At 36.0% G+C, this 19975-nt stretch overlaps 3 protein-coding genes across 6 annotated transcripts; 1 reads left to right on the top strand and 2 right to left on the bottom strand.

The window, feature by feature from the left end:
• Positions 1 to 720: 720 nt before the first annotated feature.
• On the bottom strand, positions 721 to 6117 carry LOC143449032 (neuronal acetylcholine receptor subunit alpha-9-like). Its single transcript, XM_076949061.1, has 13 exons — positions 6001 to 6117; positions 5740 to 5869; positions 5405 to 5481; positions 5150 to 5264; positions 4184 to 4371; positions 3799 to 3951; positions 3479 to 3651; positions 3314 to 3368; positions 3028 to 3141; positions 2607 to 2777; positions 2307 to 2429; positions 1844 to 2180; positions 721 to 1709 (listed from the first exon to the last, which is right to left on the bottom strand). Exons 1-13 carry the CDS (start codon positions 6115 to 6117, stop codon positions 1420 to 1422), a joined length of 2043 nt encoding a protein of 680 aa, XP_076805176.1. The 3' UTR covers positions 721 to 1419.
• Positions 6118 to 6855: 738 nt separating this feature from the next.
• LOC143449022 (5-hydroxytryptamine receptor 3A-like) lies at positions 6856 to 11167 on the top strand. Its single transcript, XM_076949049.1, has 13 exons — positions 6856 to 7029; positions 7144 to 7276; positions 7423 to 7499; positions 7687 to 7801; positions 7981 to 8168; positions 8602 to 8754; positions 8928 to 9100; positions 9224 to 9278; positions 9352 to 9465; positions 9589 to 9726; positions 9874 to 9993; positions 10109 to 10355; positions 10433 to 11167. Exons 1-13 carry the CDS (start codon positions 6922 to 6924, stop codon positions 10693 to 10695), a joined length of 1884 nt encoding a protein of 627 aa, XP_076805164.1. The 5' UTR covers positions 6856 to 6921; the 3' UTR covers positions 10696 to 11167.
• A 535-nt stretch (positions 11168 to 11702) lies between these two features.
• On the bottom strand, positions 11703 to 19743 carry LOC143460390 (interleukin-1 receptor accessory protein-like). 4 transcript variants are annotated; one of them, XM_076957883.1, is made up of 16 exons: positions 18579 to 19742; positions 16700 to 16786; positions 16414 to 16547; positions 16139 to 16285; positions 15883 to 16051; positions 15688 to 15809; positions 15403 to 15499; positions 15126 to 15267; positions 14955 to 15011; positions 14765 to 14854; positions 14514 to 14656; positions 14105 to 14203; positions 13822 to 13968; positions 13472 to 13590; positions 13208 to 13342; positions 11703 to 12877 (listed from the first exon to the last, which is right to left on the bottom strand). In XM_076957883.1, the coding sequence occupies exons 1-16, from the start codon at positions 18652 to 18654 to the stop codon at positions 12749 to 12751; spliced, it is 1893 nt and encodes a 630-aa protein (XP_076813998.1). In that variant the 5' UTR covers positions 18655 to 19742; the 3' UTR covers positions 11703 to 12748. The 4 variants fall into 4 exon arrangements, with proteins under 4 accessions (XP_076813998.1, XP_076814006.1, XP_076814013.1 ...); XM_076957891.1 differs by lacking the exon at positions 18579 to 19742 and adding an exon at positions 16958 to 18564; XM_076957898.1 differs by having other exon boundaries at positions 12737 to 12877; positions 13208 to 13284; positions 18579 to 19743.
• Between the last annotated feature and the right edge of the window lie 232 nt (positions 19744 to 19975).

Genomic DNA, 19975 nt, shown 5'->3' with positions numbered 1-19975 from the left:
AAACTATAACTATAACTTTAACCTAACTTCAACGGTATTCCCTTGTTGTTGTTCAAACTTGTCGACTCGGTAACCTAGTGGTTAATATATACGCTGGGCTTGAAATAATGTGGTTCGACACAAAGTGGCTTTACGGTTGTAATGATCTTGGATATAACATATTTACGAGCGAGGCACGCTTAAACTCGTTCATGACACCTATGTCGAATAACGGTTATATACAGAACAAGTTAAATGTCACGTTAAAACACTTGAAACTCTTCTATACTAAAGTATTAATATTGTAATTGGCCAAAGGTTAAACGTCAAAGTTACAATTATTTTGTAAAAGTTTGATCTTAGGAAAAACACGATCAATCAAAAAGCCTATGCTATTTCTCAATATACGCTCTATACTTCAATAAAGTAAACAACATTTTTGCAAACAAGCTTCGTTTTTTGTATTGATTACTTCAGTGCAAGGTGTTTTCGCTGCATGGCTTGCCAGTACATTTTATACAATCATTACACAATTGGCATGAACAGCAGTGATTTTGGCCCAAAAAATGGTATTTGTATATATTTCATTTTAATATTTTAAGATTGTTTTTGCCAGTGTACTTCTCTCTTCCGTTAGAATTTAGCATAAGCCAGATTTGCTGTGGTCGTTTATACATGGGCTTCACCAACTCATGAATTTGTCTTCATCTTTTCTTTTGCAAGCATTATTATCGGCGGCAAAGAAAATATACACAAATATAGAAACTCATGCCAATATTATGTAAATGAATGATTGTTTGCAGCATATACAAAATGTAATTTACATAAATCATGGTTGCTTTATCTGGAAAGATCTTTAAATATGATCAGTAAAAGAAAGGCTGTTCATTAAATGCAATATGTTTTACAACATTTGTGAATTTATATCGATTGCTTAATCTGTATAAGCCGTTATAAAAACTGCGCTTTTGATTTCAATGAATTCATATAGGTCTTTCTCATAGGAAAGACGAATTTATGGATAAATATTATTACATACAGAGATTTAGTTTAGATTTTCAGAAATTATTGGGTTAGTTGTAGGCATTAAAATTAGACATTAACTAGACATTAAAATGTAATTACAAGCCGCATTAAAAATAGAAAATGTAAAACGTGAGTTATGATAACAATACGATATGCGCATTTAGAAATGGGTGGTCCGTCAATTCAAACCACGGACGATGAAATCTACAATAACACAATTCAACCAACGGACAATTCAACCAAGGACATTTCAACTCAAAAACTATTCAAGCACAGACGTTGGTTAGGTTGTCCTGGGTTTAGTCATTCTGACTTTTGGTTGAATCGTCAATGGGTTGAATCGACCTGGAACCGTACAAATGCTTAACTTCCATCGCTTCCGAGGAAACCCATGACATGACTGATAACTATCCCTCATTGCTGACTCATGTCGGCCGTTATAAAAGCGGTCAGGAGTATAGAGAGATTGCTTGCAATGAGCAGAAAGAAGTAGAGACGGAGACAGCCATAGTCAACATTTCGGACTATTTCTTTCCATTTATCTTCAACAGCCTTGTCTTTCGCAGCAGTCGTAATATGTCTTTGATGGTTTTGCAAATAGTCAGATATCGATTCAATGCAGACTATCAGACGTTTCAGTTCTTTCTTGAAAGATAAAGATGCAGTGTTGTCGTCATCCACTTTGTCTTGTTCTTTGCTATGTTCTATGAAAGATATGTTGGCTTTATACATGAAGACTGAAATGTACAGTTGACATATAGTATCTCGCAAACCAAATTCTTCTTATTTCGATATAACAAAACAGTGTTTTTTTCGGTTTTTAACGTGTTATTCAAACCTTTACTGTTTTCCAGGTTTCTTTTATGTGGAGAAGTTCGTTTGATCTTTCGTTTAGATGTAACGTTGCAAGTACATGTAGAATTGTTTTCACACGTCGAAGCATTGTTCGTTAATTTTCTTAAACATATTCCGTGGTAGTTTTCATCTCCATTCAATCGGTTTTTCAGTTTTTCATTGTTTTTTTCTGAAAGGATGATGGTTTTAATTATCACAGGGTCAGTTGCGCTTTTGTCAAAATTGACCACTGCGTTTCTCCCATTTATATCTCCTTTTCCTCGAGCTTGGAAAGGCTTTTTTAACTTTTGCAAAAGTGAAAATGGGGCTGAATTGATATTCTGCAAAAAATCAAAGTACGTATGACGACAATAACCTCAATAGCCAAAGCCTACTACTCACTTTAAAGTATACTTAAGGTTTGCAAAAACTATAAAAAACAGAAACACAAAAGTTAAAAATATCACCTTTGCACCATGTTTCTTTTCTGTTGTGTCAGAAAGTGAAAAGTTTTTTAAAGATTTGTACTCTCCAATAAGCACAAGAAAAATCTTTATCCAATTCGGAATTTCTCTGAGACATATAGAATCCTAAGCAATTTTATAGTTTCAGTTACAATGTTCATTAAATTCTCAAACAAAAGCCAAACTTGTAGTAATACATACGATAATACTTAACAAAATTTATATCTCTAGCATATTTTTAACGAGCTATACACTAAAAAGAGAAAACTTTATTTATCGTCTTGTCACGTTTACGCAACTTACGCGGCCTTCTTCGTGACAAATAGAAAACGGAGCAACAATAAAATACAAATACAGGACGAGGATTGTCATCGCAATGTTTAGGCCAAGAAGCACCATACAAATCACGTAATAAATGCCAAGAAACGGACCAGTGGAAGCCGGAAACATGTTGCTTACTGTTAGTAAAAACACCTGAAAATGTTGGAATAAATGAATTTTTAAGTCTAAAATGGTTTATGATTGATTGATGATGTTGTATTTGAACTTATTAGGCTGTATACAAAGTATTTGCCTCTCATTAACATAGTAATAATTACAATGTGGAATAAGCTACCCTACATCACGTTTAAAGTAAGTAACTGGATGTACTGTAAGTAACCAGGTAACCGGTAACCAGCTTATGTTTTGACTAAGTAACCAAAGAATCGTAAACCAGCCTTACCATGAACGTTAAAAGAATGGTGATTTGCAAACCGATTCTTTCTCCGCTGTCTGGTGGAAGATAGAAACCAAGAAGTGATATGGTAGTCAGAAGAATAGCAGGAAATAGCATACTCTATGGCAAAAAAATAGAATTAGTGAATTATTGGTTCTTGCTTCATGCATAGAGCAGGACATAAACAGCACGTCAAAGACAAGACTTACTTTTGAATCTTGCTGTATTAATTATCAAAATACCGATTTTAGTATAACAATTGTGGCCACGTAATACAACACAATCATGTTACTTGTAAATGAAGAGAAGAGTTTCTTCGAAAAGTGTAGGTATACTTTATGTCAGTCCTGCACGTTGAAGAATATGCATTAATCTTCCAACAAGAATTAAGAACAGTATAGTTAGGCTTATCAATGAAAATGGAGTTATAGTATTGAACAATAAAGGGGTAGCCTACCAGTGGTGATTTGTAACTCTATCTGGTGCGATATCCTTGATTTTCAGCTTGGGGTTGATAAACAATTGTCGTATGTGTGACGTTGATATATTTATTGGTTCATTTGAATCGTGCTCGTATTCTTGTATGTAATTTTTAATAACGTCCTGTTCGAGCTGACTGTAGTCTACAGACTGAACCAAAATAAAAAGAGATATAACTGTACAAGTATACGCGGAGAGGTGAGAAAACAAATCCGAAAATTACGTTAGGTTTTCACATCGCTAGTGCGGTAGCATGCAGTTTAAGGGAAGCAAAGTGATCAAAGATTTATAACTGACGCGTTTCTTGACAATTATCTGATCCAGAATCCATTCTCCACTTGCCAAAAAGTAATCTTTAGTGTACGTCATCATCTCTTCTGCGTTACGACGTGACACAAGATCGAGTTTAGCGCTTGATAGTGACCATGACACCATTGAAATTGTGCATACCTGCAGAGTAATTTACGTTTACAGTGATTGCAACGTTTCAACGCGATTGCAAAATGCAAACTACTGCAAAACAGTACACATGCTTCACGCCAAGAGATGAAGTGTTCAAATTGCAATCATTGGTTAAATAGCTATAAAATCCAAACGTTAGCAATATTTTAAGTTTGCCAAATGACCAAAGCATCAATACTGTACTGTTCTTGTTGTTTTGAGAAGGATATCATTTATATACCTGCTTGTCGAAAGGAAAGTAGGCGATGTTAACGCTACAGGTTGTTTCGTATTGTACTGGTTCGTGGTGAGAAATTTCTCCTTCATGAGTTACGGTCACATAAGGAATTCGCGGAGAATAGGGCTCGTTGGCAATGTCCTCCTCACATACAATATCTGGCTTCCAAACTTTAGAAACGGGGATAATAACTGCAAAATTATTACCCACTGACTCATCACGAAAATCTGAATGGTTTTCACAATACGACAACGGCGTAAACGTTTTAAAGAACCGAAGTGACAATCCTTACAAGCAGATGCTGTTGTTTGAGGTTTGTAGGCCTACAGTTGAGTTACAAAAAAGACAAACAAACGACAAAAAACTTTTTGAAGATCGGTTGGATAAGGGTTTGAGTCAGTTAAGGTGATAGATGAGTTTATGTGGAGGTTAATAGGTTTAAGGTAACAAATAAGCTAGAAAAAAAAACATTCTAAATCAGCGGTTCCCAAACTGGGGTCCGCGGACTAACTAGGGTCCGTAAAGCAGTTTCAGAGGGTCCGCAATAAGAATTAGTCTTTAAAGCTTTAAAGCAGTTTCAGAGGGTCGATGTAGTACACGACATGAGAGTTGCGCTATCTAAAACCAAACCAAACATTGATGAGTTAATTGCAGCAAAACAAGTGCACCCATCCCATTAAACGCTTACCGTATTTGTTAGTTTTTGCTTTTTCTTTCATTGGTGTGGTTTTTGCATTTTTTCCTATAACATTGTTTGATTTTTATAGGGCCGCGAAACATCTAAATAATTGCAAAGGGTCCGCCGGGCAAAATTTTTATAAAAGTTTGGGAACCGCTGTTCTAAATGAACAATAGCTGCCGGCGAATCAGACTATATGCTTCAAGGAATTAAAAACACAGATATAGCTTTCATTGTGCATATATCATTGGTATAGCAACACAGGATTCTAACAACGTTGATATACACACTTTCGGTTAAATTGTCAAAGTTTTCCGGTTTCCAAGTTAAAAGTTGATCACTCCAACGTAATCCGGCAGAAATTACACTCTTTAAGATCTGGCTCTTTTCATCCAGGTCAAGGACCTTGAAATTAAACTAAATTTTTGTTGGTCGCTTAAAACATCATCAGTATACGCTCGCTTATGAATTTATAAGCTATAGCAAAAGCTTGTAACTGAAAACTTTATGCAAAAAGTTTTCTTGTTTTTTTTCTTTTTGTTGACCTGTCTGTAAACGTTGTCAATTTCAGCAGTTATCCGATTATCTGGATGCGTGACGGGACGTAAAGACTTGTCATAGCCTAAACAAAAATTCAAAATTTCTGGAAGAACTAGGTAACTTTATTACTCAAATTTTTCTTTAATGTGTTTTTTGATAAAAAAATCTCAGTATATTGGACTGCTTTATTTAGACCTATATAAAAGTAAAGATAATTCTATTTATCATTTTGAAAAATGTTATTGAAAATCATTTTAAAACCAATTACATAGACCCACATTGCTCAAAATTCTAAGTTTTATCAAATAAATCTCTTTGATAACATGTATATTAATCTTGCCCTTTTCATAAAATATATAACGCATCAGCTTAGATAGATAATGTGAATCTTTCCAATTTGTTTCTGCATTCTTCTGTTCTGTTGTTGACGTTGATTCTTGTCCTTGAGTGCGGGAAATTACAGTTTTTGCCTAGAAATTATTTTTAAAGGGATGAAGAAAACATCTTAGACGACTTTTGGCCTAAAGTGTTATAAAATAAAATAATAGCAGCTGACACTAAAATATCGTTTACTGTAAGCATTGTTGTCAGCTATTCCTACCCCATAACCAGCAGCTATTTTAGGGCCTGCCTTAGATCCACTTCTCCCTGCGCTTGTCAACATCGCACAAATCGAAGCATAACAGAAGATGATCAGGCATTGTGATGGCCCAACCATGACATGCACCTTTAATACCACGAAATACTGCTGCAGACCATAAAATTATGTTATACCAACAGTTTAAACAAGCGCATAAACATCCTGAACAGACACAGTTTGCAAGTTCTCGCGTTTCATAAAACTTTGAGAATTCTATAATAATTATCGCATGAAATAAATGACCTGCTATTAGAGCGTCATTGTACGTAAGCTCTACTGAGGAACCGTGACACATGCTGCTGTTATTAAAAGTTTTCTTTATCGTTACGTTGGTTAAATATTTATGAAAACTCGGCTTGTTGAATGACGTGCACGGAATATTCAGAAGCATTTGTCAAACTCGATTTATGATGCCTTTGCTTAACATCGCCTGATTGAAAAGTAAAAGTTAATCTTTTTCTTACATCAGTACCAGTTACAGCTGATGAAATTGTTTATGTTTTTTACATAAAAAATATTTTGTTGTTACAATATCAGTTTTATTTACCCGAAAAATATATGAGGCTGTTGTATTATTATGTGCTTTGTAAAGCTTACCAAACTTCATGAATTATTTATAAACTTATAATTATTCCAAATGTCTCACAAACCTGAAATATTTGTATCTCAAAACATGATGGTGTCATTTTATTAATATTTGGCTTGAGAAACATAGTTTTGGTTGGTTATAATTTAATTATCATAATTATTATTATTATTAATAGTTATTATAGCCATAATTTATGAAAGCTTGTCTCAACTGGGAAGGAAGGAGGTCTGTAGCTAAAAGTGAGTACATTACTTACATTGCTTGGACAAGCAACTGAAAGAAAACAGAAGAAGATGACAAATGTCAAAATATTCGCAATTTTTCTGAGTCTTCTAAGTTTTGTAGCCCATTTTGTTTCGAGCAAGACAGCTTCGAAAGCTGGAATTGCAACAGTATCAAAGGTAAATTGCATTCGATTATTACCAAATTGAAGCATGTGTGTAGTGCAGCTATTATTACTTTGTTGTTATGGCAATTATGGGCCATATAAGCTTTGTGTTAAATTACGGTTGTAGGCCACAAGCTCTGCCACCTCTGAAATTAGAAGTTCTCAAAAAATTGCATCCACGGTAGCTGAAACTTACTCCAGTGTAAACGGCTCCAGTGACGCAACGGCAAGACTGAAAACTTACCTGCTTTCAGTTATCGGTAAAAGCTGGCCAGGAAGAAAATTATTCTAGATTATGGAAATTTTGTGTTTCTTTCAACAGACAAATACTGTTTGTCTTTTTTGGATTATTGATTGGTTCATGCATAGATTGAATCAGATTTTTAAAAGTTTAAGACATTTGCAGGCTATGACAAATCTTTGAGACCAGTGCGACATCAAAACAACAAAACATATGTTGAGTACGATTTGACTTACAGACAGGTGCAGACTTCAGCTTTTATATTTCATGTATTGTTTCAACTACTCCGATATGGTTTGAAATTATAAATTACTTTAATCAGTTATAGTCAAGATGATATAAAAACAGTTTATGCAAAGCTATTAGGCTTATGTAGGCCTACAGTACAAAAACATTTTTTTGACATTACTCTGTATTTCTTAAAAACAGGTTTTGGAATTAAATGAGAAGAGTCAGATATTAAAAAGCTTATTTTTCACGAGGATGTCGTGGAATGATAACATTTTAAAATGGAATCCGAGCGAATTTGAAAACATAACTCAAAGTATGACGAAGAATATACTTAAGTTTACTTTTAAGTATACCGGTACCTTATTTTATCTTAATTATATATATATATTTTTCATCTATATTTCAGTATTATTGTAGTTGAGACTTGAAGTCCTGCTGCACTTGAAGTCCACTTGTTATTGTAGGTTTGCGGTAATTGAATGTATTTTTTAGTTCTTCTACCAGCAACCGACGTTTGGATGCCTGATATAGTCTGTTATGAGGAGGTCGGTCAGAAAAGCTACTCTCCTCGAATTGCATATCTTACGGTGCATCATTACGGCCGTGTCAGATATGCAGAACCCACCGTCCTTGAGACGTCATGCAGTGTAAACATTGCGAAATTTCCATTCGATTATCAGGTATAAGACCATAAAGAACGAAGCCGCTAAATTGCGCTGGGCAAGCGTACTATAGTCGATGTACAGGCTTCCCGCTCACATCGGAACAATACAGAAAAAGTCAATTTAAATATTGATGAGCTTTAAAGATAAATATTATTATGCTAGACGCGACTACTACAGTTTCCGGATTTATACTGGCCGATTCTCTAAATAATTTTGGTGTTAAAATTATATAGTTGCATTGAAAATTTAAATAAATAATTAAACGCAACATTCGAAGCAAACAATACACCAGTTTTAATATGTTATAACCGCTACTAAGTTTTATTTGGTTAAAGTAGGTATTTATAGCAACATTCGAACATAATTTGAATGCTGGAACATGATTGGAAACATTGTCTATGCTAACATTTAAGATAGGAATGTTTTTGGCTTGTTCATTTACTATTAGGCCTGCTCCTTGACGCTGACGTCCTGGGCGCTTCCAAGTGACAAACTCGACATATTGACCGCCAGGCCACAGGAATCATTAACTGCGGATATTTCAGCTTATTTTGTCAGCACCGGGGAATGGATGCTTTCCAAAATCGACATTTCAAAGCGGGTACAGCTGCGACTGAATGTGACATTTGTTAAAATTTGCCGATAAGTTTTTAAACTGAAAAGGAGGTCTAATTTCTACGGCCCTATTGATAAACGCACTGTATCAAATATCTAAATTCCGTACTTTTTTCTTTTTTGCTTATAAATTCATATGAAATATTTGAACGTTTTTAGTCCGAAGACTTCAGCCAACTGGTAGTCGATGATGCTACTCCTGCGTATTCTGTGGTCATGCACCATTTGGGAAATGAAGTTTTAAGCGACACAAAGCACGTTAAAAAGCTTTTCATGAATCCAAGGTTAAAAGTTGAAGACGTGGCTCCAGACCGAACAACAAAAGCATATTGGTAACCTTTGGAGCAGCGTATATGATCTGTTACTTGAAATGTTTTGTATCAACATTTGAGCGATTATGCTTCGACGTTTATCGTGAATCAACCTTTAGGTCTTTGTCACTTTGCTTCACTTAGGTCCGACGTCCAATATACGTACACCTTCAAGAGAAACTCCTCCCTACATATGCAAGTAAGAACTTATTCGAAAACGTATTGTTTTCTTAACCCACTTATCTAAAGTTCTAAATCATGACCTATAACAGAGCATGTTGTTTCCTGCTCTTCTGTTGGTGACAATCTCTATCCTTGGTTTTTACCTTCCTCCTGACAGCGGAGAACGCATAGGTCTTCAGATCACCATCCTGCTTACGTTTATGGTAACAGGTTTACTTTATGCATCCTTTATTTTGTTGGTGTTTTTTCAAGTCTTTGTGGGTGGCATTGCCATTAGTTCTATTAAAAACAGCATTCTCCATTTGGTTTTAAAGCTTTTTTTTCAGGTATTCCTTCTCACAGTACGAGACATGTTCCCTGCCTCTACTGGGCCGTATTTGGGAGTTTATTACGTTTACTGCATGACGTTGCTTGGCTGTAATATATTCATGACGGTTCTTATACTTCGTTTGCATTACTTCTCGGTAACTTTAATAATTCTCCTCTATTTTGTTGAATATAAAACCAACAAAAACGGAATTATATTGCGATTTTTTTTTACTCAGTCTATTATAGGTACCTAAATAGCTTAATCATCCATTTCATCATCTCAAGCAGTGGTGTTTTTGCAGGAATCAATTTTTGGTCAAACTGATGCCCCACTTCCACTGTGGGTGAGGATTTGTCTCACTCTTTGTGGAAAGAGTTTTGCCTATCATCACAAAAAGCAAATTGTGAAAGAAAACTCAAATGTAAGTGACTTCAAGAAAAAGATTGCAGAAAATAAAGCAGATCTGTTATATTTAGCAGATACATCTACTGTACTTTGATAACATATCTTTTTAACAATATATTTTTTGCATATAGTTGTCAAAAGAAACAGAATTAAGAAGTTTGTTTTTACGGAACGTAGAAGAAGCGATATTTCGACTTAAATTGATCATTTGGCAACAAAAAACGCCACCTTCTTCCCAAAAAGACAACTCGGTAGTTTCTACCGAACCAAATGACAGACTACCACCCCACGGATACGATTCGTTCAAGAAGCTTCCTTTACCACAATCTGGCTTTATTTTGAACGGAGAGAGTGATGATGGTTGCCTTCGTGCTACAGGTAACTTTTTGAAAAGAACAAAGTAGATTTTAAAGAAACATTGTAGCGTGGTTAAAATAGTCTTGTGTTTCGAAAAGACAACGTTTTGGAAGAGCAATACAGCTGCAAAACTCAGAATGAAGACATTCAATCAAAAGAAAAACAGAGCGATTCGTCAAACTCTACTCAAGTTAAACCAGACAGGGATCTGAGTGAAAACCAGGGGAAAATTACAAATTGCGCAAACGACGTTTTTCGCAAATCCATATCTCAAGATATTGACAAACTTTTTCTTCGGTTATACATAATTCTCATCACCTTGGGACATGCCACTATTCTGTTGATAGCTTTACTTTCATAAAATGTATATGTCGAAAACCTGTTTAAGTTTTGCTGTGGCGACATGTTTAATCTTTAAAACTTAAGATTCAGAATACGTTTTGAATTTTTCATAAACAAAGCAAGGGTATCACACGGGGACGTAGCCATGGGTAAAGGCGAAAGGCACCTGTTTATACCCACCCTTTAGCGTATTTGTCCTCACTTAAACTTATACGATTCACATTACAAGTCTAAAACTGCCGATGATCATACTTTATACACCATATGAAGTTATCTCTATTGTTTCGATCATAACTGATCAAGGAAATCGAGGAAAAATTTTAAGAAATAAATGATAAATGAAAATTTTACATTATTTAAACATATGCGATTATTATATTTCGCAACATCTCTTTCTTATTTTCTTTCAATCTATCACCTGAGAATAGATGTCGCCATGTTAGATATCACAATTACCACGGTAACTTGGCTTCAGTTCTTTCTTTCTTGAAACTTTTCTTTGATTGCACAATGGCTTTAGTGTAAATATAAACATAATGCACAGAAAGATTTGCTGCAGATGGCGTTTTTGTTTAAGTATGGAAGCAAGCTTGGAACGAACACCCGTTTTACAAACAACGCATTTCTTTCTCTCATGAAATGCAGTATTTGATACTGAAAACAAGCCAGACTTTCTTTGAAGGTCTATGAACAGTCTAATAAAATAAGTATTTTATTTCAATGAACCATATATATAATGTGTTAGTTTGAAGACGAACGAAGTCAGAGCGAAACTATAGTCAATGTTTTGTTGTTGTTTTTTTTTCCAACAAATATATGAGCGCCTTTCTGCTTTATAGTTGAGTTCTTAGCAACTAGTTTGTAGTTAAAGTCAATTTCGTCTCTTCCAAAACTATAATCTATAAACAACAGATGATTAAAGTCTTTTTGGTTGCGTCACCAATTCAATCTGTGTATACGACCGATCTATCTAAATTTGGATCTAACGTAGTTCGAATAGTCTTTCCGCTGCAAACATTTCATAAGTTTTATGACCACTTCTGTATTATAAAATTCACATAAAAAAATATCAAACATAACCATAACGAATAGCAACAAAAAGATGAAAAAATTCATAATGAAAAATACGACAAAGATATAAAGCATGCAGTCCTGTCTTTGAAGTTACATATACTGTAGAGCAGTGTTTCTCAAACTTTTTGCGATCGCGTACCACTCGTTCGTTTTTTTTACTACACTGCGTACCACCTGGCTCCTGAATGACTTATTTTACTCAAATGTACCGGTATTTATAGTTATTACTATACCATAACACCAATGAATAGCAAGAAAACACAATTTAATTTGATAGAAGCAACTGTTTCTTCTGCACGAGCTTGTCTATCCGGGGCAACACATTACTCACAGCACATCGAAAATCATGTTCAGCGGTACGCGGTACCACTTAAAAAGCTCTCGCGTACCACTAGTGGTACGCGTACCACAGTTTGAGAACCACTGCTGTAGAGTGTAGAGCATACGCGTCCTTTTAAAATAATCATATATGTACAAAACACAATCAATTTGTTGAAAAGTTCTACTTAAACCTGCATTAAAAAATACTCATTGCGAAGTCTACCAAAAGAAGTGGTATATATTTTTCAAGCCTTGTAAGAAAATATGTCCATAAAATTTTTTGAAATAAGCGACAAAAATATTACAATAGGGAAAATAAAAAGCAAGTGTCACCAACACAAATAGCAGGTGTATGAACTATGCAAAGTGCGACTGTGAGCAATAAGAAAGTAAGTTAAAAGTGTTCGTCGCGGTTTTACGATCATGGATAAAGTGAAAACGGAAAGCACGCACATTCGCACGATATAGACTAAACAAAAAACTTTAAATGTTACAAATTAATGACACCGAATCTTTGGCGTGGTATGACGTCAAACTATACACAGTACAACCGAAGCAATTGTTTTTATACCAGCAATGCATTTAGTCTTCGAACTGTTTGCTTATATAAAATTCAAAAGTTTTAATCACAAAACAGTTGCAGAGTGAAATGCTAGACTAGAAGCCGTACAACCACACTACGCACATGAATCGAAGGCTTCATTGCTGTATTTTTTTTGCGGTTTAAGTTTGGGCATTGCAACTTCGAGTTCTTTATAAAATCGGCACTTCCCCTTAGTTCCTTTCCACTCGATGACAGTATTGCGCTGAAATTATAAGAAAATGATATATTTTCGTTTTTGACTTGACAGCAATGTATCAAATCGCCAAACTGTCAAGATCCGTCTGGGTCCGGTTTAATACATAAGCTTACAACATTAAAGTACATAGCAACTGGTGGTATAACTACTTTACCTTCGTCTAGCGTCTATTTTGTATCTATTTGCTTATTTTATTTTATCTATTCATTTCATTTCTGAATACTTATTCATTGTTTTTATCTATTTATTTTACACTAGTATCTAACTATCTATGTTTGTTTATCGCAAATCTTTGAATTATTTGCAAATCTATCATTCAAAAATCGTGAACAACACCTTGAGCTCCATAGCGGTCAAAAGACTGTTGCATGTTTGGTCGCCCGCCGCCCTCCCATCTCGTAATTGCTTCTTAACTGTGGGTAAGAGAACAAATACTGACTGGGTCTTGTCTTCAATGTTGCTCACAATACTCTACAATGCATAGCAATTCGTGCGTGAAAAAATAAGGTCACAAGCATATGTTCGTTTTGGAATGTTCCTTGATAACTTTCATAACTATTGATAATACCCGGAATATGTCAAAGTGTTTCCAGCTCATACCATTTGTGCAGCGAAGTGGTGTCTGTTGTCTGTACCTGGCTTAATATAGCAGGGCGTCAAGACAATAATGATGCGATAGCAGTCTGAGATGATTTTGCTTATCTTGCTGTAGTGGAGTCCTGCAACGTAACCAAAGCAAGTCAGAAAATAAAGAAGTAAATAATAAGTATGTAAAGTAATATGTAAATAAGTAAGAAAAAAATGCAAACAAGATGTAAATTAAAACGCAAGTTCTTGCAAATGAGTCACCCGCCAGCGATTGTTCATTGATCATCTCCATTCACCGCATTAATGTGGTTGAAAAGTTTAACATCATTCATATTTACTCTCTATACATAGGAGTACACTACCTCCAACATCGCTCGTCCGTTCGTCATACACTCTGTACATTCTTTGTTCGCACCATTGCAGCAGATCGTTGATGAATGGTTTTAATCCTTCATCGTCCTTTTCTTTGTTAAACGAATAAGAGAGGAACGCGGTGTAAGAACGATGATCTGTAAAAAGTAATGCAAGGTCAGCTTTGCAAGTGCATTGAGTTCAGACATCGTCGGACAAGCTGGTCATGAACCAACAAAATATGCCATATACTCGTATGAAATAAGTGCTTGCATCGGAATTGTCGAAAAATACCTTTTTCATAGCTTGCCAAATATTTTTTCGCCACAAGCTTCAGTTCGGTTGAGAAACAGTTCATCACAACTCCACACAACAACACAACAAACAGTATCACTGTGTAAAAATATTCCCATGAACTAAAGCATTTCATCGATTCTCAACAGCAAAAGTCAACAAAACTATAAACGTAGGGCTAAAGCAGGTGCCACTAAACTACGGCACGCCGGCCCGCGAGATTAGTTTATCCGGCCCGTCTCACTGAATCACAAAATGAGAAAGGCTATCGTTTGATAGCCTATTGATCCAGGTGGGAATTTAGCCCGCGATCGTCAATTCTCATGCTTATCTGGCCCTTTGTGAAAAAGGTTTGGTGACGCCTGAGCTAAGCAACAACTTGGCCTGCTGTTTTAGCAAAATCAGTTACCCGCAAGTCCAATTAAAATGATGTGATCTCTTTGTTCGTCATCGTCCACATTCTCCACAATAATGGTCGCTTGTTTTTCAGAACTTTCCCGGCCAGGATAAACTATGCATTGGTAGCTCGCCGCGTCTTCGGGTTGAAAATTCCTAAATCAAGAACTTTTAACTTCGTTGCGTGATATTGTGTGTCAGGAAATCGCATTTCCAACAAAACTGAATCATCGTAATTATTTCCATCGTTATGGTCAAACTTACTCGATGGTCAACGTTGTTGAATATCGGTACTTGTAAAAGTTACAGCCGTCAGTGTCGTTCATTTCAGTAAGAAGTTCCTCCGACCTTGAACTGAAACCAAAAATTTTAATCAGATAGAATATACACAATCATTTCTTTCTCCACGTTTTCAAATTTAACCGGTAAAAACAGTGGCAACAGAAGTTCTTACACTGAACAACTGTTGTTTGTTTTCCGCCACGGATATCGCAGATCGCACATCTGAAATCTGAAGACCAGAAAAAATGATAGTCAGTTAATATAATATTGATAAAAGACATTAACTGACAGGTCGTTATATTGACAAAAGTCGCCCCATGAAAGCACAAATTATTGAAATTACATTTTATTCTGTTTCCATGAGATGGTAATTTGGGGATCACTGACAACCCCCGTGCATTCCAAAGTCACATTTTCACCGGTCCTCCCCTGCTTGCTGTTAAAAGCAGACTCCCATTGCAGACTTATAGAGTCACTAAGTGTATCTGTCAAAACAACACAAAAATTATGACGTAACAGAATACTCTATGATTTTAACAATAGGCCTATTATGATTATTTTGGGTCAAGTTAACGGTAAGACCATTTAGTGCACAGAGGGGAAGAAATATTTAAACCCACCTTGCGACACCAATTGATAATGTGTGCCGAATATCGATGCTCCTCGGTAGGTTATTCGACATGAATAATACCCGGGTAAAATATCTTGAGCGAGTAACTGCAACAACATCATAAACCCAATTGATAAAACCTTTGTTATCCTGAATATTCTTTCCAACATTCCAAGAGCAGCCCACAAAAGGAACTACTTTATAATAAAATCCTATCAGCACGCAACCAGAGAAAAATACATGACGACGAAGGTTAGAAGTTCTCTTAAATATGAGTTTATATTTTGCAACTTACCTCGAGCATGGAAAATCCGTAATCGGTATTTTTGTACATGTCATTGGGGAGGGGGTCACAGTCTCGATACCAAGTTACGTCATACCCGTCGCTACGTAAAACTTCTGGAATGTTTTTGGGCACTGCACAATAAACCATAAAGTTTTGAATGTAAATGGAAGGTTTATCGGTTTTAAAATTCTACATAAAACGTACGTTTGCAGACTAATTCCTGCCTCTTCCGATCACATTGGACTTCTAGTTTTTCATGCTGCAAATTTTCCAACGATGATTTCAAGGCATCGCCACAGTGTGTCTGGTTTTCCACATCCACAGGAATCAGACGAATATTTTTAGCTTCGCACTTTGAACCGTCTTCTTTAGTCTAAAAAACATACAAAATAACTTTACAAATTTTAAAAGCACGTTAAGCCAATAGCTAAACGAGGCGAGTTAGCAGCAGTATACCAACCAATTGCAAACGATAATACGAAGGCTCCGTTATGCCCTCTATATGGAACGTTCCATTCGAAGTTGATTCTGTGACAGAGTAGTAGTAATAGTCGTAGGTCGCTGAATACTCGTGCAATAGTTGAGAGTTTGTGTCGAAGATTTTGCACTGCAAATCACCATAAAATATTTGGCATTGTACTGTATATCCAGCAATCAATTAATCATATCAAATATACGACGCCAGAGTTCAAACCGCGCGTTTTCTTTGTGTTTGAAAATACAATAATAGCTTACTTGAAAAGAAAATGAATCGTATTCTTCGTAGAAGTTAAACCGGTCATGGCATAGCAGTTCAGCAGGCCAATTTTTAGCCACGGTGATGTTCAAATCTTCATGATTGCATTGGTCATAGTCCGGTTCCGACGACCCTAAAGCAAAAGTCAAGAACTGACGTCTCTCGATTATCACACATGTCACCTACATATCGTATATAGAAACTTTCACTTCAAGAACAAGCATTTGTATAATGCACTGAATACTGATAAGGTTGAAGCTGGGCTTAGGATTTGCATTGCTATACCTGAAAACTCTTCTTCCTTCACAGGATCTGTTCCAGGTTGCTTCAAATCAGAAGTCGAAGCACTTAACAGGAGGTGTGGTGAAGAGTCTACAAAAGGGTAGAAATATCAAAGCTCTCACAATTATTGCACGTTGATAAATACCAAAAATATTTAAATCAGACATTGGGCACAAACACAAAAAGTATAAACTATTAAATAAATCTAACTATGACAAAACCGTTTATGTAAGATTTTGAGGTGATTTCGAAGTAAGGTACCTTTTAAATTGTCGGGCAAATCCTCCAAACAGTACATAGTGCATGACTCAAGGTATTCTGACATGGTGTGGTATAGGAATCTTTATTCTCGGACTGGGGAAAGTTTTTCCAAGACTTAAGCTCGGTAATGTTCCCTCATCGCTCAGCCTCCGAGTTAGCCGTGGTGCAATTTCAATGAAGACACACGTTTTACATTTGTTGTTTTTTATTTTTTGTACTAGGAATTGTCCAAGAAGACCACGGAACAAGAGCAAGCGTCGTTCATGTAGCCTTGCTCAAGGGCTTTGCAACGGAAACGCCGCTGCGTATCGCACCTGCTGCGTAAGATTATTGCGAACCCGACGGTTAAACTGCACCACGGAGCAGTCATCAACACAGACTGTTTAGCATCACAATACGCTTAGCATTATGCATGCAGCCATTCATAGCAGGTTTGCATATCATCGCAGCGCAGTTTGCAAACGGGTGAAATGTGATAATCTCCCATTCACAATTGCAAACTTCTATGTACGGAAACGCTTTCGCATGACAATCACTTGACAGAGGGTAACAGTATAGCCATGGTGTGAATAAGCAGATTGTCCTCCTGCAAATTGTAGAGGTGACTGTAGACACCAAAACTCCACGAATTTTAATCGCATTGATACTGTAGCTACTGGCACGTGAAAATAGGCCGGTTTGTCGGTTGGTTTACTTTATTTTAAGTGTTGTTTTTTAAACTGAAGCGCGTTTTGTTTTTTTCTTCAGCGGTTTAGCAACCAACAAGTGTATGCATTTTTTAAATTGTTATCGCGTGGGTCGTACCACAAGAAATATGCGTAGGCAGTTCTTTACGTAAATAACGCGTTTTTCTGTCTCTCAATCATACCATTTGCTAACGTATCGAAATATACAAGCTTAGCTGCTATAACCTTATGAATGAATGTTTCGATTGCTATTTTCGATTGCGTTTCTTTCGAGCGTTTTCGCTATTGTTTTGAAAACTTACGCTCGCTCATAAGGCGGGCTTAAATTACGTAAAACGATTCGCTGATGAAATCAGAGTAGTTCTTTCTGGGCATAAGCTTTTTCCTGCCATAAGCCTCGTTATAAAGTAAACAATAGCCTCGAACTTTCTTTCGTGTGTTTTGGAATACAACTCAAAATAGTTCAATCCTCAAATACATTGCTTATTCCAACTTAGGTTGAAGTTAAAGCGGTTGTGGTAAATAGTGGCACGAAACAAAAGTGTTCTTCTCCAAACAAAAAGCAAAGTTTGACGTGAGAGAAAATTCGACCGTAAATCATACCGCTCTGTTGAGGAACTAGACGACTACTATCAAAGCTGTTTAATGTGGCAAAGCTAACAGCGTCGAATTTCCATTATTCACCAGGCAGTAAAACCTATTGACACGTTTTGTAGTTTCGCTCTTAATCGTCTAGTTTAATTTAACCCGAACCGCGTTTGGTTTGATATATGGAAGAAATCTTTTGCCCATTAAATAAACATAAACAATCAGTACATTTAAAATGCAACCTCCAATATTCCTGGCTAATTCCGGACTAGTAACCGTTATATTTTGTTATATTCTATATATTCGTCATATTCTGTTCCGACTAGTTATACTCTGCATCTACTTACCTGTACTTTGCTCTGAAGTCGTCCAATTTGTACAAAAGAACACAAGAGAGCACACAGTTAAAATGTAATACTTCATCTTCGTGTGAGAAAAGTCAAAATCAAATTCTGAGTGAACGTAGATACGGGGAAACTTAACTATTTATGTCCATGCCGACGGAGAAAAAGGTTTAGGAGCTCAACAATTACTGGGAGCTTTACGCCAAGCCAAAGCATACTCAATTAAATAAGACTCTAATTTAGATACGCAAAGCAACGCTTAACCCTAAACAAGCGTGTTTTTGGAGACATGGCCACGAAAATAAAAATAGGTCTATAGTGCCTATATAAAACAAAGCGGCTGTATTTAGTCTAGTCTGACATATTACACATCCCACTCAAGTCTCCTGATAAAAACGGCGATTTACCGGTTGTGTTAGGAAATTATATGGTGGATAACCATTTGTTTATATTAAAAATTAAATGATGTATTCGGTGCAGGTGCTATAAGTTAATAGGCTACGTACGAATAAATATGTATATTTACTCAGTATACTTTCAAATCACGGCTTCACGCTATTTAAAAGAGGGCGGTGTGTAGAGTTAGACGAAAATATTTTTGTGGCGGTATATGCTTGGGATCAAATTTCGCCCTAAAGCTTAAAATGAAACCATTAATGTCATTCACTCGCAGGTAAGGTCGAGCCATTTACCTGATCTATCTATTCTTTCACACCAGCGGCATTCTTGTCGTACATGTGGGTCAATTTAGGATCCCACAATTTCCAAAAAAAAACATTCGAAAAATGCCGTATAAATTCAAACCTTCATTCCTACGTTATCGCAATTTCATATGATCATAGGATGCTCTCAATTCAGATGTGCTTAGGCGGTCTAAACTGGAAAAGGTCTCTTATACACGTTTTCAGGGATTATTAAAATTAAAGAATGTGTTTACGCCAACGTCAATCTAATATTTACATTTCATAGCAGCCAATACGATGCTGTCGCCAGCAAAATTTCCAGTATCATAACAATCACTTAACGATCAACCAAAAAATCCTACAACCGAAGATTTCCTAGAAACGTACAAACTTGAAGTATAAAGGTTTCTTCACGAGTGATAAATTACGTATAAAATTGACACCTAAACACAGCGAAAACAAGAAAATTGACTTTAAAATAGTTCAAGTTCGGCAAATAATCACACGCACATTGTGTTGCTTTTTATGCTGCATGGCGTTGAGATTAGATCTGAGCCGCCACTAACTTCACCTCAGGCGCTTTCCCACGCTTTCGAGTAATTTCCCATTAAACGTCGTGACTGATGTCCACTTTATTGCAAAAACTATGCTGCAAGGTTATTAAAAATAGGCAAAAAACTTTCTTACGAGACAAAACTATCTGAAAATCTTGCTCTT

Source organism: Clavelina lepadiformis, chromosome 1 (assembly GCF_947623445.1).
Source record: "Clavelina lepadiformis chromosome 1, kaClaLepa1.1, whole genome shotgun sequence".
Classification (NCBI taxonomy): domain Eukaryota; kingdom Metazoa; phylum Chordata; class Ascidiacea; order Aplousobranchia; family Clavelinidae; genus Clavelina; species Clavelina lepadiformis.
This window is presented reverse-complemented; position numbering and strand designations above follow the sequence as displayed.